Source organism: Dreissena polymorpha, chromosome 9 (genome assembly GCF_020536995.1).
Source record: "Dreissena polymorpha isolate Duluth1 chromosome 9, UMN_Dpol_1.0, whole genome shotgun sequence".
NCBI lineage: Eukaryota > Metazoa > Mollusca > Bivalvia > Myida > Dreissenidae > Dreissena > Dreissena polymorpha.
In genome coordinates this window covers 32,711,427-32,737,829 of record NC_068363.1, presented here as the reverse complement: position 1 = coordinate 32,737,829, position 26,403 = coordinate 32,711,427, and the positions used below count along the sequence as shown (strand labels likewise).

Below are 26,403 nucleotides of genomic sequence, written 5' to 3'. Positions count from 1 at the left end.
TTATACATGGAAATTTGTCGAAGAACTTCTCCAGACAATATTGTGTCTACATACAGACAGACAGACAGCAAGACTGACAGAAAGAGGTCCATCCTGATTCTAGTATACTTTACTTAGTATCAGGGGTTATACAAACTTCCTTACCAAGTTACAGTCCGACACCAAAGATGCCATTCTGCCATTTCAACTTATGGTGTGCCATAATAAGATAGAACATTAAGGTTTTTTTCTGCTATAAAAAATGACCATTAAACAGTCCTGAACCAAAAGCAAACAAAACCGATCCCAAACCAAAATTGTAAAAAAAAATCCCAATCCCCCCAATTGTTTTTTTTAAAGCGGCATACTCATGCATTTTCCATTATTTTAACCTGTTCATATGGAACAAAACTAATAAAACAACATAAATCTGTAAAAAAAATGCAATAATTGACATGTGTTTAAAATTAAAACAAGAGGCCCATGAGATTATTGTGTACTTATTTCTCCGATACTGCTCATATTCAATAGGGTTCAAGTCCTCATTGATATAAAAATACTGTGCAAATTTGGGAATAATTGGATGAAAACTGTGGAATTAATTGCGTAAACAAGCGGGATTTCAAAATTTTCTCATATTCAAGGGGAAGTCGTTCTGGACTTATTGCTTCAATATTGCTCTTGCTTCAATATTGCATAACGGGTGCCACACTGGGCTGCGAAAGCTTGTCAGATTTTTGTTTTTTTTTGAGGTCACAGTGACCTTGACCTTTTGCCTAGTGACCCAAAATGGGTGTGGCACGTAGAACTCATCAAGGTGCATCTACATATGAAGTTTCAAAGTTGTAGGTGGAAGCACTTTGGTTTTAGAGCCAATGTAATGGTTTTAGCACGACGCCGGACGGCGGACAGCGAGCAGGCTATGACAATACCTCGGGTTTTCTCCGAAAACAGCCTCGCTAAAAAGGGTTTGGGTCCTCATTGATACAAAGACACAGTGCAAGTTTGCCAAGAATTGGATGAAACTTATGGACTTTATCACATAAAAAACTACTGAATTTTCATTTTTTTCTCAAATTCAAGGGGAGATAATTCTGGACTTATAACTCCGATATTGCTCATTTTCAATAGGGTTTGACTCATCATTTAGATAAAGACACTGTGCAAGTTGGGATATGATTGGATGAAAACTGTGGACTTTATTGCGTAAACAAGCCTTATTTCACAATTTTCTCAAATTCAAGGGGAGATAATTCTGGACTTTTTACTCTGATGTAACCCATTATCAATAGGTTTCGAGTACTCATTAATATAAAGACACTGAACAAGTTTGGAAAGAATCGGATGAAAACTGTGGACTTTATCGTGTAAACATAAGCTCTTCCGACCTTCGGCCAGTAGAGCTAAAAAAACACAAACCTAACCTCGTGAGCTTTTGAAACAAAAAATAAAATGCACATGCCCTTTTACATAAACAGTTTTAACTTCTTAACATGCAGTCTGCTTAATTGCAGCCATGACTATATAAAATAGAATTGACATGGATTTTGTAAGAGCATAAAATTTCCATACCTGAGATGTTCAATATTGGTGGTGTTGCATCGTCCATCTGTTCACATGTCTCCATCACTATTGCTGGCTGCTGATTTCTTACTGTCACATTATGGTCCCCAAGCACACTTATGTTATTGTTAATGTCCACATATGAGTTACATAAAGGAACCACAAGTGAATTTGGGGTGCTTGATTCATTGCCATTTGCACTGACTCCACTTAACGGCTTTGTTTTCGGGGTTAAGGTACATTCTGAGCTTTGTTCTGGATTTAAATTACCCTGCGGACTAATCTGATGAAGAAATGGCATTGCAAGAATTTTCCCGAGGTAAGGCATCCTCAGTTCAAGGCTGACTTGCCCAGAATTCTTGTTTGACTTATTGTCCCCTGGAGAGGAGGCGTCTTTTCTCAGGTCCAGAGGTTGTTCACAGGAAAATGGCGGCGACCTCATGTTTGGTCTCATCATGGAAAAGGGCATCATTACGTTGGTTCCCATCAAGAAAGACAGCGGGCGCAGGGCAAATCCGCCATTTGCGAGTGGGACCATTTGGACAGGTTGGATGGCAAATGGGATATTGTTGGCTGGAGAAGGTACTGGTAAACCCATGTGTGGTGGGTTATTGTAGCTGGCAGTCATAATTGGCTGACCCTGGTTCTGACTTGCTGCAGGTGGGACAAAGTTGGGTGCTTCAGAAAGTGTCCCTTGCACTGTTTGGACATCAGGTGCTGTGTTGTCTGTAAAGTTAAAACATACGAGCCTTGTTCTGGAAAAACTGGGCTTAATGCATGTACGTAATGTATTTTCTATATTAGCCTGTGCAGTCCCCACAGGCTAATCAGGGAGGAGACATTCCGAGTTTATGGAATTTTTGTTTAAAAGGGTTCTATTCCAGTGTAGATTAAAAGTCTTTGCTCTGAATAGCCTGTGACAACTGCAGAGGCTAATCTGGGATGACACTTTATGCACATGAATTACACACATTTTTATTAAAGTTAGCAAAATGCAAATCTCTTGGCATTGTTAATAATTGTAATAATGGTTGATTTTGGTATTAATAGAATCTTACTTTATGAGTGGTTATAGGAAATTAATATTTTCTCAGCCAAAGACCCTTCTTGTGTGCTCACCTAAGACCCAAAGAAACCACAGGGATGAGACTGATCTGCCTTTGAGAATGTAATGTAACAAATATTGGGGGGCATCATTGTATAAAAAGACAATTGAATTTTAGAAAATTATTAATGCGTATATGTTAATGCGTTTAAAACCAACAATGTGACTTGTAACATATGTCAAAATGACTGATTATCAGAGTGCACTTTCCCTCCTCTGGAATTATACGCTAATCAATATCAAAACACAGTCAAGTGTAATGTAGGAAAAACATTTCCTACTACGTGATTCAATCAACAAAATAGTGAATCAGCCAATCAACAATGAGCGTATGCAAGCATACAAGCATGTTTGATAGATAGGCATGTAGCTCTGAATATTCACTTCAGTAGGGAGAGCAGCACATGTTAGACAACTGGGCAGAATATAGGTCACAACTACTAATGTTGTTGCAGGGCTGTAGCAGGCCGCCCCATACATCTTGTTGGTCAGAATAGTTTATGGCATTATGAACATTCACCTGGAAATCCTTTGTGTGTAATATACACACAAAAATAAATCAAGATGAAAACTGTATTGCATTTGTGTTCCACTGACTATTCATCACAAGAGGTTTGTGTAAAAAAGGAAAATTGCATCACCTCAATGCAGCCATGTTTAACATCATATTCAAACTCTCCGAGTAAATGAATTATTAAAAGAACATTATTAGAAAAGTACATTATGATTGGGTTAAAACATGATTTCTTGCTTGTTCTCAGGTTTCATTAAAGTCACATAATAAAAACAGCGCAAGCCCCTCACCGTAATGTTTGAAAACAGACTGGAACTTTTTTGAACACGGCAGTGATATCAATAGAATAAAAATTAATTTCTTCTAAGCAAGTGTCATGATCATTTCACAGAAACTGACATCCAAATAGTTGTCAAACTTTTTATGACCCCGGATCAAATGATCATCTATATATTGTTTTTGGCCTGTTTGTCATTGTATGTGTCTGTGACTCACTGTCTGTCATTCTGTCCCAAAACTGTAACCTTGGACATAACTTTTGCAATATTGAAGATTATTAAGCAACTTGATTTTTGGCATGCATGTGTATGTCATGGAGCTGCACATTTTGAGTGGTGAAAGGTCAAGGTTATCCTTCAAGGTCAAAGGTCGAATATATGGCTTCAAAGCGGGCCAGAAGGGGGCATTGTGTGTTTCTGACAAACACATCTCTTGTTCATGATGATGCACTGACATAGTTTTTATCCCAAATGACCTAGTATAGAACTCAGCTGAGATATCATATACACATATTCAAATGATAGACAAATTTTTATGACAAACAAATTGGACATATCTTAGACATTGAACAATTTAGTGTACATACATATTAAAACATTAGATGAATTTATGGGGGACAACTCTTCTCTAACAAGCCAGTTAGCAAACAAGTTGTCTCTACTTCAAAAGAGGCATTATACAAGGGTTTTCATCCTTATATAACAGGGGCCTATTTAAGGCCCCTTCCCACTTGAAAATTTCTTTAAATTCATGCAGTTTTCCCAAAAATCATAACTTACACCAGCTTTTTCATTTCCCAAAGCAGTAATTTTAGCGAAAATTCTTCCCAAAATGAGCAATTTCTTCACAAAATCCATAGGCTAAGACCTCTTCCCAATGAAGCGAGGAAAACCCCTGCATTATCTTAATTGTGTTAAAAGGATGCACTTAAGCCATAAATGCCCCTTGTAACAGCGATTTTTAAACAGAACAGTACCATTTTCAGTTTTGATTGGCTGTGATAATATTGGGACAAATGTTCTGACCAAGTTTCATGACAGCAAAAATGTGGCCTGCATAGTGTTCACATGGGTAAATGTTCACAACATACAAGGCACGACAGACAAAAGGTGATTACGTTGTGCAAAGGACAGAAAAAAATCTATTTAGAACTTGCTATAGGGACAGTTTCTTTGGGTCAGTAGGCAACAGCAAACAAATATATTTCTATTGTTGGCCTAAATATTTAAGTATATGGGCTGTGCTCTGGGAAAACTGGACTTTATGCATGTGCGTAACGTGTTGTCCCAGATTAGCCTGTGCAGTCTACACTGGCTAATAAGGAACTACACTTTCCGATTTTCTGTATTTTTTTTAATCTTTTAATAACAATCTCTTTCAATAAAAAATTAAGTTTAGGCAACAAGTGTCCTCCCTGTCAGACTTTCCTATGCACACTTCACAGGCTAATCAGAGACGACACTTTACCCTTTCCCACTCAGAAGCAAAGTGAAAATGGCTATGTGCAAACAGACTCGCAGGCTGTTCTGGTTTTATGCTGTTTGCTTCTCATCAGTATGTTAGGGTTTGAAATGAAGCATTTAAATCTTGAACTAATTAGAAAGGTATTTAATTAAATTTAACTTTCCAAGGGACTAAAAATGCGTGAAAATACATATCTAAGTGGTAAAGAATTAAGGCACATGCATTCAAACCCGGTTTTCCCAGAACGAGGCGCTATTACAATAACTATACCCTCAGTGTGATGTTTCAAAGCCTGCTTTTTCACGCAGCTTCCTGACTGACATTTTTTTACCACAACCCTCACAATGTCTTCCGAGATCCCGAACTGTCTGCAGCCCATTGTGTACTTCTCTGATAGCTGAAACATTCAGGGGGATTTCTGACAATTTGGGGACATATGCTCTATTTGGGAATTTAGGAATAACATTTTCTTAAATTAAAGTCAAAATATATTACATCAGTTTACATTGATCAATGAAATTAATGTTCTTAAATACATGCATTAACAAAAATATTGGAATAACAATTTGTATTATGACGCAAAAATTCTCATACAATTGTGACCATTGTAATTATTACATTGGGACCAGGGTCCTACCAGAGAATAAACAATCTTTAAAGGGAGATAATTTCTATTTATCATTTGGCAGGTACAGATCATTTTAACAAGGGAAGTAATATTTTTAAAGGGATATAATAAAAAACAAATATAAATAAATCAAAGCGGCGCAGTAGGGGGCATTGTGTTTCTGACAAACACATCTCTTGTTTTAATATATGTCTATATAACCGAGTCAGTTTATTATGCTTTATTCACTTACACTGATATTGCAGGTTATAAGACTTCTATTAAAATCAATTTCATGTATCAAACATAATTGGACGATTACCAGTGAATAACAAACTGCGATTGGTTAAACATGTCGCTTCACAAATTAAAGGAATCTAATTTTATCTGCGAGAAGGGTGATGCTTTATGGCTTCTTGACAGGAAGCGGCTTTCCTTTGATGACGTCTAACTGTCAATTCACACAGGTGGCCAATTCTCGCTTGACTTTAAAAATGGCTTGATCTTTTGTTCACGCGTTCAGTTATAAAAAACACCTGCTTACATGAAAACTTTGAATTAAATTATGAAAATAAAAACAATGGAAATGTTGCAAACTGTGGTTATATTAATTGGTAAGTATCAGTTAAAAGATGACATATCGTGTGTTGTAAATCAACGAGTTTTTTTTTTTACAACAACAACAACAACAATTGCCGCGGGGATCAATCTTCGTTGAATTTCATTAATTTATTTCATGGACGACCTCATTAGTCGATACTGTAATTTTAATCAAATTTTGGACGTAAAAAAATCTCGACTTATGACTGCGTTTTTACGGTACTTCCCTTGGATTTGTTTTTTTTTACCTTTGACCGTAAAGGATTACTTTGACCTTTCACCACTCAAAATGTGTAGCTCCATGAGATACATGTGCCAAATATCAAGTTGCTATCTTCAATATTGCAAAAGTTATAGCCAATGTTACAGTTTCGGACGGACTGACAGACTGTTCAAATGCTATATGCCTTCCTACTGGGGGCATAAAATATAAATGAATATACAATACACTATATTACAAACGAATGCATTATGGAAGCAAATAGCAACTGAAAACAACAACAACAATTAAACCTTTGTTTTCAATTGAATTATTTAATTATTAAGAAACATGAATTTTCAAACTGTGTGTGTGAATGTCAGAGTTTATTTACAGGTCGTCACTGCGTCTTTACGACTACCTTATGTGCTGACCTGCCCCTGTGACCTTTCAGGGGAAAATATTTTTAATTTTTAACCAAAGTAGGTCAAATTTACCCCAACTGCTCCGGTTTTTGCCGAAGATTTATTATTACTATTATAATTATTTTTAAAGGTAATGCTTAATATTGATGAATGTAAACATTGGATCTTAAAAGCTCCAGTAAAAAAATCAAGAATAAAACTTAAAATAGGACAAAAAAGTAAGCCTGCTCGGCTATTCTGCCAAGCATACTTAAATGAAGTATTTTATGCATTATTATATATGAGCAATCTTCGTAGTTTCACAAACTTTAACGACAACAACCAGAGCTCCATGCAGATAAGGTTTTGTGAAATTCTTAACGTTACTACCAGATCTTCGAAAATAATTCTTAACTCTGAAATTTTATTCTTAACGTTACTACTAAGTTTTGGAAAATAATTCTTAACTTTTCTTATTGACCTAAAAATAAATAATAATGGTTATTTTCATGCAAAAAATCAAAATAAACATACTAGCAAATTTATTTATACGAGTTCAACAGTGTCTAGTCAGTTTTATACAATTTTATTTTTACCTTCATATGCCCAAACTGTGCTTAGATTGCATGCCATCGATGAATTTTTACATATTTCACAATTAAAATGGGTCCCCCCTATCAATCTTTTCAACGATTTGGCACGGGCATTGTCCCTTCCACTCGTTCAATGTTTTTTTTTGTTTAAGTTTGGACCCGTCGTGTCGCGTTTTTTTAGCTTTTTCCGACTGTGTCGGCAACTGAACATACATCATCGTATAAGATCTTTTCTATAATGTCTTTCTTAACATTCACCTTCGGCTCACTTTGCGTATAAAATGTTAAAGCGTGTTTTTGCACCCTTTGCAGTTTTTAATGACGCTCTATGGGCGCCCCCATTGTTTTTGACAGAGAGACTGTACACGCCGCTTTTATTGGAAAAAATGCACTTTGTTAAACAAACCCGATAACTATTTTATATAAGCACCGAAAAGATCTTTAATACGCGAAATTGTCTCAGAAAAATCGATACGAACCAATGTAAAAATAATATTCGTAACTTGATTTTGTAATTCTTAATGGTACGACAAGATTTTAAAATAAATACGTAACGGACTTGAAAATAATTTGTAATTACGAAAATATGACCCTTATCTGAAGCTCTGAACAACAGAACTCTTCAAATTATTCAATCGTTTTGCGTTGCCATGCTTCATAATTTTTAGATTTTTAAATCGTCAAAAGATGCATATTTTGGCTATATTAGACCATGGTAAATGTTCAGTAATACTGTTTCCTCACAAATATCAAAACTAAAACGAAAATTTGCGAATCTGAAACAACTTTTTTCAATTTTGTCAATTAACCAAACCATGAAAAGATCCTTTTAATACAAATACACCAGTGCACGGTGGCCAATGAGACCTTAACGTTCACTGGTATTAAACAAAAAAAAGGAGAATTATATTACAATAATGAAAAATGAAAATCATATTAGATCCATTATAATATAAAATAAATAAATGATTAGGTATATCTTTCGTTAAATGTATAGATTTTGTCCTATTATAACCATAATTAGAATTGTTATCATCATCATCATTAACTCCAGCATCATAATCATCACTAACATTAACATAACCATCATTTTCATCATTACCATTATTATCACTACTATTATTATTATCATTATTATAATTATCACCATTTATGATTTTGTTGTTGATAGTTTGTTTACTGAATTGGCTGTGATCTTATTGTGATCTCCACCCGAGGAGAGGTGTTAGTGGGGGTTCGAGCGGGATACAGGAAACGCCTCCAGAGGCGTTCCTGGTTCTTTTAAGTGCCCGGTGTAGAGCACTGTTACACTGCCCCTCCATTTAATGTCCCTCGCATATACATGTTAATCAGTTAGGTTAGTATGAAAATTATAAGTTAAATCAATTTACACATACACTAATAACCATATATATGAGCAGGGAGTGAGAATCTAGCAAATTGCAGAATAGGTATACAGCTTCCTACCTAAATTAGACTGTTTACTTGTCACCCATATATATCAAATATCATGCACTATAAACCAAATAATATGAAAATATGAGAGAGCATGCGATAGACAAGAGCAACAAAAAAACGCCACCCTTGGTTTTATATTTGCATTTGATTTGGTAACTTATTCATTGAACACTCCTGTCATATAGCGGGCACCATGGACTGTTTACACTACACTACGGGAAAGCATCATCTACACTACAGTAGGGAAAACAACAACAACAAATACCGTCACCACTCTTTTTTTCTTCTTTTTTTCTTGTGCATATAAAGGGGTGCATATTATGGACTCCCAGAGCAATCACTGCCAAAATTATCAAACGCTCAATTAAAGTGTGAATTGAATTTGATTAACAAGGAAATATCATACAATGTTGGAGTTGTCATAGTGCGGTAGGTTAATATTACGTTAACATTAAGGCCTAAAAAAATAATGTTGTGGTTCTGGTAACATTGCCAAAATTTCTCGGTAGGGTAGGTCGATTTTTTATTTTTTATTATTTTTTTTTATTTTATCCAGACAAGAGAACTGTTTTTAAAAGTCATTTTATGCGAATTGTTTTCACATAAAACTTATATGTACACCATAGAAAAGTGTCCCCATTATTGTGTAGTGATCTTCTTTGTATATTTATCATTTTAACAACTCTTTTTTCCATCCAGGTGAGATTCAACCTATGATCAAAACCAACAGAACAACCACCATGATCCCGGTTTACGCCCAAAAACAAATTTAATACGGGTGTATGAACAAAATGAATGCAACCTGTACAAAGAATATATCAATGTTATTAAATCAAGTAATTGAAAATTGAAAAAATCACTGTTTTACCCCACCCACTCAGGATCGCATGCAACTTACCCAGTGCTTTCCACAGGCTTTTTTTCAGACGCCCGGGCCGTTTGGGGGAGGGGGAGGGGGGTATGGGCTGCACCCACCATACGTTATTTTTATTACATTTGTAGAGTGAAATAAGTTATTTAATGCGTTATGACTCTTCAAGCAAAAAACAGCAATTACCCTTTCCGCATAGATGCGCATAATCCTAATTCTGGTAAATACGATAAAAGTGCTCAAGAAACCCAAACATTCACCATTTTTCTTAATTATCAAATACATTTTGACATTTGTACCTATTAAAAGATGTGATGAAATAATGTCCAATCGGGGCTTTTTACAACTGAACAAGCGTTAATCGCCTGACGTGATGTTCATGTTTTATACAACACAAAATACAACCACACTTTCCATACAACATTCTACATGTCTGAATAATTTTCGCGCGCTTTTTATGGAGACAAAGGATAAAGCACTGATTATTTGACACTAGAATGTGTTAATGCAGGGGTGTCAATTTTCCGGATTATTCCGGAAATCCGGATTTGAGCCGGCCAGGGTTGATTTTGAGGTGAATGTAAATCCGATGAGTTTGTTTAAGGCGGGTGGGGGTAGGGACAAAATTCTTTTAGTGCGGGATCATTTCAGAACGAATATTGTTATAGCATCGTCGGCATTCCGGACATTTGCGCTTGGTACCGATTTTATTTATTGATTTCTGATTGGTAAGTGGCTGGCACTGACATGAGCAGTAACTGGCTAAGTAAAGCACTGCAATATCATATTTTAAAACAATATGTTAATCAAATTATATATTGACTGCGTATTTGCTAGGTTAATGGTTACTGGTTTTCATTTTCTGCAGTCAAACGATATGCATATTTTATTTCATTTGCAAATGATGTATCGCGACATGTTTTCGGACAGTCGTTTTCGGATACGCTGGTTTGTCGATTTTAATTTAATTTCGAAGTTCTTAATATCATTTGTTTAGAATGACAAATACACATGCGGTGTTACGGATGGTTTGGTTTATAATATTTCGCATTGTACTCACCAGAAATTGCACCTAGAAAGACTATTTAAAAAAAAGAACAATAAGCTAGGGCTCGGGGGGTTGGGCCCTCTCTTGCCTTTATCCTACAGCTTAATTTTCCGGATTTCAAATTTGGGACAATTGACACCCCTGTAATGTCATGTTAGCATTAAAATTCGGAAGTGTGTTTCGGATTACAAATTGAATAATGGTCATTTGAGAATCGAACGAAACATTTACAGTTGTGTGTAATAAATTCAACGATAATTTGTTAAAGCGCATTACATGTCGAATAAATGTTTTGACCATATTATGCATGAAATGCACAATATCCACGAGGATTTCACCCGGTTGCCATTATCTTTCTTCTAAGCAAGTGGCCGAGATTTCATAGTGGAGGTGTACACCGTAGGAAACGATGAGTGTGTTAGATAACAAAGCCAACAAACTGCCATAAAATCACACACTTATGAAAATTACGTCACTCGTCGTGTGCATTGTTTAATTCCAGGTACAGGTATGACTGCTTACGAGTGTTGTTGCTCATTCAAAGCGTGCGCTCTCATTGGCCAATTACAAAGACGATCTGCCTTAAGGCGGGCTTTAGGTGGGTAAAGAGATACATGATGTAATTGACAGAGAATCATAAATCGGCTCTCACAATTTTCGGCTAAGTTGATATCGCTTTGATATTTATCCTACCAGAAAACGGTAAAAAAAGTTTAGGGACGGCACGGTCAATAAAAACTTTAGGGTTGGCGCATTTTCCTAGGTAGGGTCGGGTGACCAGAACCACAACATTATTTTTTTAGGCCTAAGCTAGTCCATATAATAACAGACTCCCAGAGTTTTTGATAACTTTTGCTATGGCGGCTCTGGGAGTTCATATGCACCCCTTCATGAACACAATCGCAAATCTGCGCATAGATTTCATGTGCATCACTTAACAGGCGTTGTTCTTTACCAACTAAGGAAAGCGATGAATAAACTACATAAACACTTTAAGTTTACCTGAATGGCAGTGTACGGACGTTATGATTTGCGTGCAACTTAAATACCACGACGATATTTCACCACTCTATTCGCGTCATTTTCATTTTGAAATCAAACAGTGTAAATATTTGACGACTCTCGACATCGTTACACTGTAACTCCAATATAACGCGCTCCCATTTTTTCTCCAACCTTCCATTTGATTTCTGATTCAAATCCGTATTATGCAACTTCATGTATTTTCAGACAATTCAAAGATGGTGGCAATCACATGTTGATGGCTTTATTCAACCGTCCTTTGAACCGATTATAATCGCTTCGAGGTTAAACAACACTGACAGCTAATTGGTGTTAATCTGTTGTGTAATGTCAATAAAGGTGTGAAAAACTTGCGTGTCAGTGTTTATTACATGTATTCCTCATCAGAGCGATTCGGTGCAATAATTTCCATAAGTTAAGTGCAAGCAGGATAGTTATACAATTAAAGTTATTCAAAACGATTAAAACATTCTTACTTTGATATGGTTGCAGTTTGACTATATTAAATGAGCGGCTGTGAAATATACTGCCCACTGTATAAAACAACTTTTTCTGTCATTTCATTATCATTCTAGTAGTATGTCATTTAATCTTTCAGTTCGTGTATGACTGAGAAATTAAATAATCCAGACGATTTATTTACATTCGAACGCAGTGTACCGGTAATTGTTAACAGAGTTTCACTTTCATTTTTGCGCGGTATCAGAAAGTCCCTGTGAAACACGTTTTTTGCATGCGTATGACGCAATAAAATATTTCTTTGTACATGTATCGTATTGCATTCAATCTAAATTTAAAGTCGCTCGTCCAATGAAATCTCTGCCCCATAATGCACTGTACTCTTAACACTCCTGAAAATGGCATATGCGTACGGTTGTGTTTACGAATTTCTTAAACATATATCGTCATTAATGTTCAAAATTATAATTTTTTAAGTTATGTTGCAATTTTATTGGATTATCGGATAAATGTGCACATAAGAAAAGCGGTATGTATACTGTTATCGATATGATTCTGTTTATATGCATGTATTTTGCGAATGACAACACAGCATGGCAATATACATGACCTATATTATAGGCTATACTATACCTGTTTCGTTTATAGTGCCTGCAGTAAATAAGCTCAAAACTTATAACGCGGATCCGTTTATAACGCTGTTTTGCGGCTTGGACCCCATTGACCGCGTTATATTGGATTTACAGTGTATCAACTTTGGGGCACATCAAATATGATGTGTGAAAGATTGGTGTACTGCGAACTCAACCTCACCGATAGCGACACTTTTTGTCGGTAACATTACACGTCAACAGTTCCAAATATGGTGGCTACAGCATACGAAAGAATAACAATGTAAATAAAAAGCAATTATTTCTTGCTCTCATGGTACCATTTGCATGAGTTTGTGCTTTAAACAGGTAATAGCATGAACCAACAAGGGAGGCAACTCGTGATGTTACAAATCGGCAGTAACCAAAACGTGGTTCTTTATTATCTCGCTTAATATGGGTCTAAATTCCGTTTAAAAGCTCTTTTCTGATTGGATTAAACAGTCTGAAATCATTCAATCAAGAAAGTAGAGACATTTATCTTGCGGAACATTCAATGCCATGCTCTATGCAAGCTATTTAGAAAATAAAAATCATAAACCAAAAAGTTCGGAATGTTTTTTTTTGCGGTTATCAGGGTTTTACATTCATGTCAAATTTTAGGGGTCCCTAGGACTCAAGTTAATAATTTTCAGGGGTCCTGTCAATAAAATAGGGGTCCAAACATAACTTGATATATTAGAAGTATGGCACTCCTGTCATTCACATGTGCATGGTCCTTTATTCATGGCCAGTATGGAAAATTGGAAAATACATCTGTAAATGGGTTTGATGTTACCTTCGCAGACATGCATGTTTCACAGTACATCAAATCATTTCTGAATGAAAGCCATTGATACTTATTTAGCCATTCTGGCAAAAACGTTAGAGCCTTTTTAGTGGCAGGGGGCATTGCTTCAGTCCCACAGGAATCTTGCACTTGTTTGGCTGATTCTGCATCTAATAACTCGTTTGAAAGAATGCTCGTAGGTCACCTTGTTTTGACATTTTTGCAGACAAAAAAGGTAATATTTAAATGCATGCCATTTGAGTTACAAGCAGCGAATGTATGCTAAATTGCTGGCTGTGTCAAAGTTAATTAGTTAAAAGTATAGTAATCGATTATTTACGTAAACATTAGCCGAGATTTAACACACACCTATAAAATTAAAGATTGCATTTATTTTTATAGTTTAAGTGCTTGCCAGATAATAAGCTATCGTAAGCTCAGTAAGTGACATAAATAGCTCACATTTACGCAGTGTAATCTCAATTCGGGACTTTGCACCTAGCAACAGCAGGTGCGCGATAACACGATTGGTCCATAAATCAACAAGCGAGACAACTCGTACATCCTTCTAGAAAATTACGTATTGCAGCTGTCTTTCAGATTTTCTTGTTGACATAACAAGAACCAATACGTCAAAATGATTGTGCGTCTCATGGGACGCAAATTAACAAATATGACGGGTCCTGACTGGCATTTTATGCGTATTTGACACAGAATATTGCGTCCCGTAAAACCCTGCGGTTATAGACAGTGTTCTTTACTGAAATCAATAAAATATTGTTTTTAAATCATTTATGTATTGGTATTGAACAAGAAAGTGGTCGAATATTAGTGGAAAACATAAGTTTTGTGATTAAAACTTGTGTCTGCTACAATTTTACGAGTGGTTACGGAAATTACCGATCGTACAGATGTATTGACAAACAAAGGCCAAACGACCGAATAGCTTTCATATTTCAAGTTCATCAGCCTTGAAAGCATCACTTTATCAAATAAGAAGCAAAATCATACATTTATCAACCAGTAAAAGTAAATAACACCAAAAATATTCGATACATCCATTTTGTTTTTCAGAAACCGCTACATGTGTTATTTTCGGAAACGGACGATCGGTCATTTCCGGAACATCTCGGTAAATTTCAGCAGACAAGTTTTCGTAAAAAAATCTTATGTTTTCCGCAAATATTCTACCACTTTCTTGTTATATACCAATACATAAATGATTTAAAAGTAACATAATATTGATTTTGGTCAGGAACACTTTATATAACTGCTAGAAAAGACATCTCATATTTAGAGCATAAACCATTGAAAAATCATACTTCAGTTTATCCTTCTTATGATTGTTTTATCAATTACTTAAGCTTCAGCCACCCACTTATTTTTGAAATTATGACACAAATCTGTTTAATCTTGAGTTATTATATATTTTTAGTTATTTTTATTGAGAAACTTTTATCTTATCACACATTTTGGTACAAAAATGTTAATTGTATATATAGTTTGAAAAAAATACATAGGTAAAGATTTACCTACACATGTAAAATAAAATGCCAATAATTACAAAAAAAATCACTTTTAATCAGTATGTTTTGTTTATTAGTCTTAAACAATATTAATGTTTTCATTTCAAAAATATTAAACACAATACATTAAATGTTTTCCTATAAAAATGATGACATAACAGATTATTAGGAAGATATGAACAGAACGAATTAGGGTTGCTAGGGAGCCTTCCTAGAATTGTCATGTTACTAAGGACGTACCTGATATTTAAATAACTTTGCCTTGATTTTTTTGTAAAGATTAGAAAATAAATTTTATTCAATGTCTCACTTGTGTTGAAAATGTTTCCATTCAGTATAAACAGTAAATTTAAGTCTTTAAGTGGCTGAATGTACAGGCAAAGAGGCTACCGGGTAAACAGTATGCTTATTAAAATAAAATAAAAATAAACTAAAACATCTTTTTGTATTAATTTTCTGATCAAAAGTGGTATTTCTAGTTAGTATAGGAGATATTTTATCAAGAAAAAACATTAGAATTTGGATTGTTTTAAAGAATAGTGTGCATTTCATCCAGTATTGCCATGGTACCAGTTTTTGGTTAGAAATTCAATAATATTATTTTAACCCATTACCCTTTGTTGCTAAAAAAATCATAAAAAATAGAATTTTCATAGTAATACATTAAAACAAAAAGAAAATGCTTTCTAATAGTATTAGAAGCAAATCCTCGTAGATTTAATTGATGTCAAATGCCTGCAGAAATAATATTTAAGGTATTAGTAATACCTTAAATATTATTCCTGCAGGCATTTGACATCAATTATTTATGTTTAAAAAAATCATTGGTTCATGCTACAGGTAAACGTTGATAAGTTTTTGCAGACGCAGTATCAGTGCAGTCTGCGAAAAAAGCGCACGCCCGGTGGCCTGGGCGTGTAAATTATAGCTTGGGCCTATTAAAATTGCCATATCGTACGCCCATCGGGCCAGTAGAAATTCCGTGTATTAATATTGTTTACATTTTTAAGTGTGATAAACGTCATTTTTTTGTGAGTACTTTCCTAAGATTTCCAACAGAACTTCGTTCAACTTCGCCTAAAATACGAGATTTAAATGCGTTCCGATTGGTCCATACATTCAACGGTCATTTTCGAGTCGTAACCCAGGCCACGTGGTGAACAATTTGAACTGGTTATTTACTATTGGCATACGCCATGCTGATGTGTTAACTGCTGAAGGAAACCAATCGACGTCCGCGGCTTGCATTTCCGAGTTGAACATCGTTTTACTTTGTAACCGTGTGTGTGTGTTTATTTCCAAAGTTGTAAGTCCCTACGCGCATAAGGCTGCATAATGCTTAAATACGTAGCTAAAGCGAAGCCTGGCAAGAAACTGCCCACTACTGATCGTAAGTCAACAAATGACTAAGAAAAATCACGGAAACGTGAATTTCAAGAAAAGTGGTTAAAAATCAGTGATGAAGGAGAAGCTACTTCTGTAAGACAGAGTTTAATAAGCTATGCTTAAAAACACAGCATAAGAAAAAAGTCAAAATGTATGATAAAAGTATGCCATCTTATGATCTATGCCTTCACTTGTCAAGTAAACTTCTGGAAGATAACTATCAGGTTGCTTGTTTTACAGGATATGGTTTCTGACAAAGAGGATCTCTAGGATGGAAGTGATGATGAACGAAGAAGTTGTTTATCACATGTTAAAGACTTATGATTAATAAAGGGCATTATTACCTTGACTTGTTATATTGTGTTGCAATTGTTTTTGCAATAGGCTTTACATTTAACATACCCTGGATACAATTTTACTTTTTCATAGATTACCTTCTATTGAAAGATGAAACCCTTTAGCAGGGTGTATATTTAAACAAATTTACTTTGGGCTAGTAATTTTGCTGCCGGGCTACTTGTCTTCACCATTCAAGTAGCCCGAATGGCTAGTGGATAAAATGAACTATCGTGAAGACTGTCAGTGTACCTTAGCCTTTGCAGTGGTGATGACATTTTGCACTTTTTGACAAAAGAAGGCAAATTTCAAGTCTCAGCAACCCTTTGGGTTATAAAGCTGGGAGTTGATTTATTTCAACTAAACATTAAAGGGGCTGTCCAACAGATAAAGCGTCTATCGACGCGAAACGATATTTTAGGAAACTACGAGGATTGCTTTAATAGCTAAAAAATACATTCGCTCTAAACATCAGCGTGGATGGTTGAGTGGTCTAAGCGGGTGGCTTTTTACTCCAGGAATCCAGGGGTCAGTGGTTCGAGTCCTGTTGAGGGTTACTTTTATTCCTTTTTTAAAATTGTATTCTTCTTGTCTTACTGGAGATTTTTAGTTCAAATGTTTAAATTTATCAATATAAAGCATTTAATGACAAGCTTCAATACATCAGTACATGCCAAAATCTGTTGGACGGCCCCTTTAAGCTATCATAAATTACCTTTTCGATAGTCCTGGTTAGGCTCAGATGTCGTTTACCTTCATTTTGATGAGCTTCCATGATCGCGTTCTTAAAGTTATTAATGGGTAAAACTATCTTATTATTAGTCTTGAAAACGAGCTGGTTGTCGTGTGTAATTCTCAGTCGTTTTGCAATAGATTTAAATCGCGCGTATGGCCTTTCCTGGCGCACGTGATCAGGTTTTAGGCTGGCTGCGGCAAACTCTGCATCGTACATTTCTCGTAGCGTTGGTTTATCGCCATTTCTTAAAAAATTGTAAATTAAATTGTACTGCTTAATGCTTAGAGAATTTCCACGGTCTAATTTTGGTCTGGAATTAACAGAATTTACCGCTTTTGTCAGCTCCATTTTCGTAAAATTTCGGTAGAAATTGCAGACGCATTTGTCAATAACGGATGGTTTGATTATCGTATTTATTTAATCGATCATATCTGATTTGGCTACATTGCACTAAATAAAAAACATTCTTAGGCAATTTAATCATTTCTTTCCCGCAGCAATATATTTCAGGATTTCGATAGATCTTCTTATATATCTATTTTGTTGTGATTATAAAAAGTTCATTTATAATCACAACCAACTAGATATATAAGAAGATTGTAGTTAAAACAATTAAGATATTGAGTAGCAGCAGAAATATAATTGCTGGCATGTATTTGGATTATCCAGGGACATATTTAGGACCCTTCAGTATCTTCGAAATGTAATAGTCAAGTCATCAATTGATAACATATCTAGTTGTCATTCGTTTTTGTTATGATTTCCAATACAATATTATAACCATGCTCGGCCATTATAGCCCACCCAAAAGCAATTTTCATGTTTTGTTTTATGGTTCGTATTCGATTAAATATATTTTATATGTCTGTTAGTCGTTGGTGAAGAAAACTAAGTGCCTAATAATTTATATGATTATAGGTGAAACATAATTACGGCCAAAAGCTTTTTGATAAGCATGTATTTTTAATAAATACATGGACATTATTGTGTTGAAAATATTATAACCGTTTCAATAATAAAGTAATGCATCCAAAAAATTCAATCTTCAAATAAGTTGCATGTTCTTTAAGATACAGCATCGTATAATTTAGTGTTTTTTATAGCCGCATGAATTTAAAGCTGGTTCAGTGGCTGCGGTATAGTCGGTGGGCGGGCGGGTGTTCGGGCTGGTGGGCGGGCGAGTTGGCGGGCGGTTGGGCGGGTGAGGTGCGGGCGGAACAAGCTTGTCCTGGCCATAACTGTGTCGTTCATTGTGACATTTTAAAATCAATTGGCACATTTGTTCACCATCATTGGACGGTTTGTCGCGCAAAAGAATTACGTCGATATCTCCAATGTCAAGGTCACACTTTGAGTTGAAAACCTGGTTTTGTGACAATTTTGTCCCTTGTTACCTTTTACAAAATTAACAAAGCTGGTTTTGCAATAGCGCATACAACATTTATCATGAAACAGCAAGTACCGGTAACAACCAATTTATTAATTACACAATAGAAAGGAAATCATCTAAATGGCATGATGCATAAACTAAACAAGCTATTCGCTTCTGTTTAGAATTACACTATCTTACTGAAAATGATCACAACAGGTACTTAACGCTTTTACATACTTGTGGTAAGTTTTGTATTACTAGTTTGACATATATTCGCAGACACTTGTCGATATTCAGACGAAATTTGCACGGGAACCTTCATATTTCTTTAGCATAATTGCCTTCAAATTGTTAATATGTTTGCACATCTGATCTTATAATGTCATAGCTGATTTTTGTTAATAGATAGACAAATATAGACTTTTCAAAGTTATACAAAAGTTCACACATTTTCCATCCAAGTTTTAAAAGCAACAGACCCAATAAATAAGATCATCACATCTAACAAGATAAGTATTGATGCAAAGCATCAAAGGGCGTCGGGAATTTCAGTGTAAAAGGCACTCAATGAAGTTACATGGAACGAATTTTTTTTCTACTGTGCATATTAATATATTGGCCGATTAATTTAAACAAAATAGAAAAAGATACTGGTATAACCATTACCTATGATTTTGTGTTACAACCCCCAAATGACCATTATCTAAGATTTTGTGTTGTAACCCCTAAATATTTCATAGTTCATTTTATTTACATTGGTTTCCTTTTTTATACTGGCATCCGTGTGCAGTGTTCATTAATGGAAAAGAACTGTGTAGGTTTTAAAAAATCTGCTTCGTCTTGTAAGCGTTATTTCATATTTTTTCTCAACCGATCATTGATATGAAAACACTGTAAAAGTTTTAATGTGTTTACGAACCCCCCCCCCCCCCCCCACCCTCACACACATATATTTCATGGGCATAATAAAAACAAACAAAAAATGGTTACAATATATTTATTTTAACTAAAATGTCTACAACAAAACAACAAGTTAACATAGAACACACATAAAATAATTTGATTTTACTGGGTCTCGAGCCTTGGGCCTCTCATATGTGAAGCGAGCGTGTAACCACTACACTACGGAACCGCTTGGAAAATCACCTTCTAACTTAGATATTAATAAGCTATTAATAGTCGGTTTAAATGTAAACCCGGAAGTTTAAACGCTGGATAGTGAGCGGGGTTAAAGGTCCATACCAATGGGTCCATACCACTGGCAAGATACGGGTCAGGCCTGCGGCCATCTATATGTGGTTCTTAAAAAAACCTGTATGAGGACTTGATAGTAATGAGACAGGGGTGCTGTGATGGTGCTCCTCATTGATAAGCGGCTGCTTCCTTTATCATATATGCCAAAATGGATAAACCAAGAAGTTATTAAAAATATGCGCGATAGAGATCATTTCCGAAAAATTAAAGACTGGGGCAATTATAAACTGTTTCGAAATAAAACTACGGCATTAATTCGCAAAAGCAAGAAAGAATATTACAACAATGCTGTTAAAAATGGTACTAGTACAGCACATATTTGGAAAAATTTGAAAATTATATCTAATAATGACAATGATCAAAACTCCGGAGTGAATTTGCCAAATAAAATTTTAGTGAACGGTGTGTATGTTGAGGGCAAAAGTAGGATCCTAATTGCCTTAAATGAGCATTTTACAAACATATCAAACATTGTTGATAAGCTGAAATTTCACGAAGAAAACTTTTCTTATTTAAGGCTATATCTCGACAAATCCTTAAAACAGCATGAATTTTATACGAATTACATTACCCCTCTCGAAGTAAGTAAATAATTGGCAATTTAAATGTTAACAAGGCTACGGGAATCGACGGGATCTGTGCACATATTATAAAATACTGTGGTGAGCATATTGTGTTACCAATAACCTCGATAATAAATAATAGTATTCGTACAGGAATTTTCCCCGATTTGTTAAAAGCAGCGTATGTTCTACCAATATATAAAGGCTCAGACAGAGAGGACTGTAATAACTATCGTCCGATTTCAATTTTGCCAACTATATCCAAGATATTCGAAAGACATCTATCAAATGAATTAAAAGAATTATTTCGTGTAACAAATGTGTTAAATAAACATCAGTCAGGGTTTAGAGAAAATCATTCTTGCCAAACAGCACTGATTCGACTCATTGATGAGTGGCTTAAAGATATAGATAATGGTAATTGTATTGGTTCTGTTTTTATTGACATAAAAAAGCTTTTGATTTAGTAGATCATGGAATACTGTTGTACAAACTAAAACTTCATCACTTTTCAGATGGTACCTTGTCCCTTTTCGGTCTTATCTTAGTCAAAGACAACAATGCGTTAAACTAGGGACTAGTTTTTCTACCCCTCTTACTATTAAGAGTGGTGTCCCTCAAGGTTCTATTTTGGGCCCTCTCTTTTTTCAAATTTATATAAATTTATAGGGTTATTACTAAACCAATAAGACATAGACTTGTATGCTAATGACTCGACACTTTATGCTACAGGGGCTAATCCTTCCGAAATTCAGACTAACTTACAAAATGATATTTATTCCATACACAAAATGGTGCACCCTCAATAACATGATGATAAACCCTAATAAATCAAAATGCATGCTTATTGGCTCAAAACAAAAATTAAGAATATCGACCTTAATCTAAAAATAGATAATAATGCTATTGATAATGTCACTAGCCATAATATTTTAGGACTTTATATCGACAAACATCTGCAATGGAAAGTACACATTGATAAAACATGCTCTAAACTAAGCAGCAAAATATCTCTGCTAAAAAAGATATCAAATTATCTCACTTTTGATGTGAAGAAATTATTTCATAATTCATATATTCTAACAAATTTCGATTATTGTTGTACGATCTGGGGCAACGCTAATAAAACCAATTTAACAAAAGTGAATGTTTTACAAAAACGCGCAGCGAAAATCATTCTACAAAAGCCAAAAAGAACAACATCCAAAGATTTGTTTTTACAACTTAATTGGCTTTCGTTTAATAATAGATGTAAATACCACACGGCAATCTTAATATATAAATGTGTCAACAATCAGACTCCAAAATATATAAATGATATTATAACTTTTTCTCAAAATCTCAACTATTACTTACGATCTGCCACCCATAACGATATTGTTAATACCAAAGCAAATACAGATTATAAGAAACGAGCTTTTTCATACCATAGCATGAATATCTGGATCAGTATACCAATTGGAATAAGAATGGCATGCTCTATGTCTGCTTTTAAAAGGCAATATAAAGCACATTTATTTTCTAATCAATGATATGTCATGTTATTTTATAATCAATGTTATTTCATGTGTGTCTGTCTAAAAGACCAAATGTGTTATGTATAGGTGTAAGAAAATATTGTTTGAATGTTTTACTTGTTATAGACCTATGTGTGTATGTTTTTTTTAAGAAGGCCACATTGTAAACAAGTATTGATTCATCTGCATAATATGTATAATGTGTCATTGTCTTAATGTGTAACCTTCTGTAAATAAAGCTTTTATTATTTATTATTATTTTTATTATTATCAAGACTCATTATTACAATTAATATACGTGTCGCGCTTTGCGCTCTATAGCGCCTTTATTAGTTACTAGGTGGTTGCTAGGATAGTGGAACAAAGAAGTTTTGGTTTTATACAAAACCAGAAAGTTTCACCGGTTCGCGTATTTTCCAAGTCCCGGTGATCTTTTATTATTGCCCAGTCCCTGTGATAAGTTATTTATTAAAAGAATTAGCTTTGAATAATTGGCAATAAATGTTGTAGTAAAATGTAATAGGCACAAATGCAGTACTTTTTTACACTAATTTACACAAAAAATCAACACTATGTAAGATATTCTGACAACAAAAATATATACATTGATCCGTAAACTTTTCTTGCATAAGCGAAAAAAATGTATAACATACTAGTTGCCGCATTTCATTGCGACGCCAATAACTGTGTGCATAAATAGGAAATTTTGATAGTTCAGGAATCCCTCCATTGTTGATTTCTGGGAACCTAAACTGTCAGTTTTGCTCGATAGAATGGCTTGTGTGATGCCCAGCTCTTGCCTTGGCAGAACAGCTTCTTAAAACGGTAAACCAACACATATCTGAACATTTGTTAAATGATGCAGACAATTTATAAATGTCTTGCTTGTTAGTTTTTTTTTATTTCGAATCTGGAAGATGTGTTACGAAAGATTTTGTTACAAAAATCCAACGGTATTAGATTTTGTGGTTTTAGGCCTAAACTTTATATAGCGATATGTAACCTTTCGGGATATCGGCAAAGTGCGAGCAGACGAGGTGTACATACGCTTAAAATAAGCTAAAAGACAAAAAAGTTACATCGGAATATCGTTAAATTTTGTGAATTAATGTTTTTCTGATGGATAACAACCACAACTTACCAGAATTTTGCTCATGATCACACGTAAAACTGCTTGTGAGAGCGAATGGAAAATGCATCACGATTTCTAACAAGTTAACAGTAGGGTGTCGTTATTGAGATACCGCGAGAATTCTGCAAACATACAGATGCCAACTAAAATGTGTAAAACAAATAAATTTGAACATACGTTTGTGATTTGTCAGGATAATAATAACAATAAGATATCGAAAAGATCAAAGCAAATAAATTCGAAAGAAATCGGAGATTTGGGCAATACCTTTCAGACGGGTTATGTTTACCAAAATTGTGTCACTATATGTAGTGAACCAGTATATGAGAGAGAGCATGAACATGATGAGTATTCAGGGGAGATAATTCGGTAATTACTTAATTCTTAAACGGTGTATGTAGCGGAGAAAAATATATAATGCTAGAATACTAAGTGCGATTCACTACACAACTATGATGTCATTTGTTATTTTTTCTTGAGGTATGTATTTACATGTGATTTAGCAAATGTCAAAGTGTTTTTTATTTGTTCAAGGTCATAAATAGCATCGCGAAAATATATGTCGCGTGGCAAATTTGTTTGAGATGCATCGCTTTGTCAATTTTTATGTCTAAATTTCCATATGTATGAACGGTCAACGCCCGCTACGCGGGCTTTTGTCCATATAAAAGCAATTCATATTAAAGCTTTTAAATGTGTTCAACACATACATGTATTCGATAATTAAAAAAAAAATTGATATACAATTTGTCAGTTTGTGCAGAAACATGTAACGTACCGGTATAATAAATCTCATTGAATGAATTAATGGTATAATGTTATAAGATACACTACATCTTAATACGTTCGCAAATTGCTTTTACACCATTGGTAGATATCATTTACCGTGATTCAAGCATTTGAATCTTATAAATAACAAAACATTTGTGAAATTGATATGGATACATATCATTTACTGTGACTGAAAGCATATTACACATCATTAAATGAGAACATGATAAAACAAAACTACTTTAAACTGAATACATGATATGCATGCATGTTCGATACATCGCCCATTTTTAGTTGAATACAGTAAATTAAATTAAATGTGAGCATTAATATTAATATGGCCAAAACGATGACATTATCTGTTTAAAATGTTAATAATTTATGAAGACCGATGTCTATAAAATACTTATAAAAGATCTACAAAAATATGACAATATTATAAGGCGTTAAAAGATTAGTGTTTTAATTTCCATTAAAACGTACGACACCTTTTTCACGATAACCTTACTGTGTTTTTATGTGTGACACATCCATGATGAGTTTTAATAAATCAACATTTTTTACCGACAAATTAACGTTGACATGTAATAACGATTGTTGAATAATGGATTCGGCAGATATGTCACTGAACATCTTTGTACAATGTTAAAGTTGCTGAATCTGTATCGTTTCAGAAATGTGTTGATATATATCGTTCCAGAAAGTAATGAATGCACTGTTTCACATTTCACAAATTGTGCATACATCCGTATTGCGTAATATTAACCAATGAAAGAAACGAAACATAACAGTTAAAAGAAAAGCTGCTGATGGCCTTTTCAGACTTTCCTTATGTACATTGTGTACACCGCTTTGGCGATTATCTCTGGCAGATATTTCGGTAGATGTTTACTGTTTAACGATGCCCAGACATGGAAAGCGCCGAAGACTCCGGCATTCATCGACAGCAATCAGATACCCATTAAAATATCAACAAATACACATTCGACGAATCAGATGAAATGAAACACTTTATTATAGATATAAATTGTAATATTTTATTATATATCTTTCTAAAAGTAAGCTTTTATATCCAACACATGGCTATTGTTTTACAGATTCAGCAAATTCGAACAACACTTATTGGCCGACCTAACTACCATATTTGTCTACACTTATTGGCCGACCTAACTACCATATTTGTCTACACTTATTGGCCGAACTACCAACCATATTTGTCTACACTTATTGGCCGACCTACCTACCATATTTGTCTACACTTATTGGCCGACCTAACTACCATATTTGTTTGCGATGATCGGGAAAACAAAAACGCATTGCATGGCACAATTCATGTTCAACATAATTTGAGTATTGCACTTTTTAACACGACTACACACTATTTCGCCCTTTAACAATAAGCCAAGCCGCTTAAGCGTTTAAACCCAAACATTATTCTTTCAAACTTGAAATGGCGATGTGTTTTGTTTTTAGATTGTTGTTCCAGTATTTCTGTATTCCTGAACTATGCAATTATTCGAATTCAATTTAAAAACGAAAATCACTGTTTAATAAACATTTCCATAAAATGTGAAACATAGCTAAACATATTTGTTAGCGGAATGATTAAAGTCATTTGAACACATTTGATGTTACCTTTCTGGTGGAACAAAAGTACATTATTTTATTTGTGCTCGGAATTTGCCTAGTACATAGATTCGATAATTGATTACGCGCTATTTTACACACACACGCACGCACGCACACACGCACGCAACGTCACATTCACACTCACGGCCCGTTCCAATGCATCAACATCTATCTATTTATTTCGTCAGTTTTTAAATCCGAGAACTGTTCTTTCAAATACGTTGGCATGTCGTGGTTTGATGTCGCGTTCTTCCCTCAGTTCATCTTCAGGAAAGAAGGCGGGAACTTCCCGTTTCATGGAAATGACGTCAAGGTATTTGCATATGGCCACGCCGGGTATCCATAGGACGGACATCAGAATCAACATGGCAGCGATTAGCTGGCACCACCACGGCCACTGAACTAGTGTATTAACACCCTGAAATAAAGTTGTCGGTGGGTCATCCGCTTTCTTACAATATACCACACATTTAAAGTGTTGAGTACAGGTACTTGCGTATAATGTTATAATATACACATATGGGCTAATATCATTTCCCCTAAACATGCAGCAAGTAATTTAACAGAATGCAGGATCCTGTGATTTTATGGGGTTC

At 34.8% G+C, this 26,403-nt stretch overlaps 2 protein-coding genes across 2 annotated transcripts in view; both read right to left on the bottom strand.

Annotated features, from left to right (window-relative positions):
• Positions 1 to 366: 366 nt before the first annotated feature.
• Positions 367 to 17,966, bottom strand: LOC127845936 (uncharacterized). Its single transcript, XM_052377115.1, has 4 exons — positions 17,549 to 17,966; positions 5,175 to 5,301; positions 1,552 to 2,268; positions 367 to 371 (listed from the first exon to the last, which is right to left on the bottom strand). The coding sequence occupies exons 1-4, from the start codon at positions 17,915 to 17,917 to the stop codon at positions 367 to 369; spliced, it is 1,218 nt and encodes a 405-aa protein (XP_052233075.1). The 5' UTR covers positions 17,918 to 17,966.
• A 7,950-nt stretch (positions 17,967 to 25,916) lies between these two features.
• LOC127843863 (sodium-dependent neutral amino acid transporter B(0)AT3-like) overlaps positions 25,917 to 26,403 on the bottom strand; it is a 56,477-nt gene continuing 55,990 nt past the window's right edge. Inside the window, exon 12 of the mRNA XM_052373733.1 lies at positions 25,917 to 26,225. Coding sequence (XP_052229693.1) covers positions 25,992 to 26,225 — 234 coding nt within the window. The 3' untranslated portion in view covers positions 25,917 to 25,991. The remainder of the gene's footprint in view (positions 26,226 to 26,403) is intronic.

Excerpts from the sequence above, each read along its gene's own strand:
- LOC127845936 (XM_052377115.1), bottom strand. The coding sequence starts at position 17,917 with ATGGAGCTGACAAAAGCGGTAAATTCTGTTAATTCCAGACCAAAATTA. Across the intron at positions 5,302-17,548 it reads TAACCAGGACTATCGAAAAG|CTATCAGAGAAGTACACAAT; the intron begins GTAATTTATGAT and ends TGAATGTTTCAG. Across the intron at positions 2,269-5,174 it reads TTTGAAACATCACACTGAGG|ACAACACAGCACCTGATGTC; the intron begins GTATAGTTATTG and ends TTAACTTTACAG.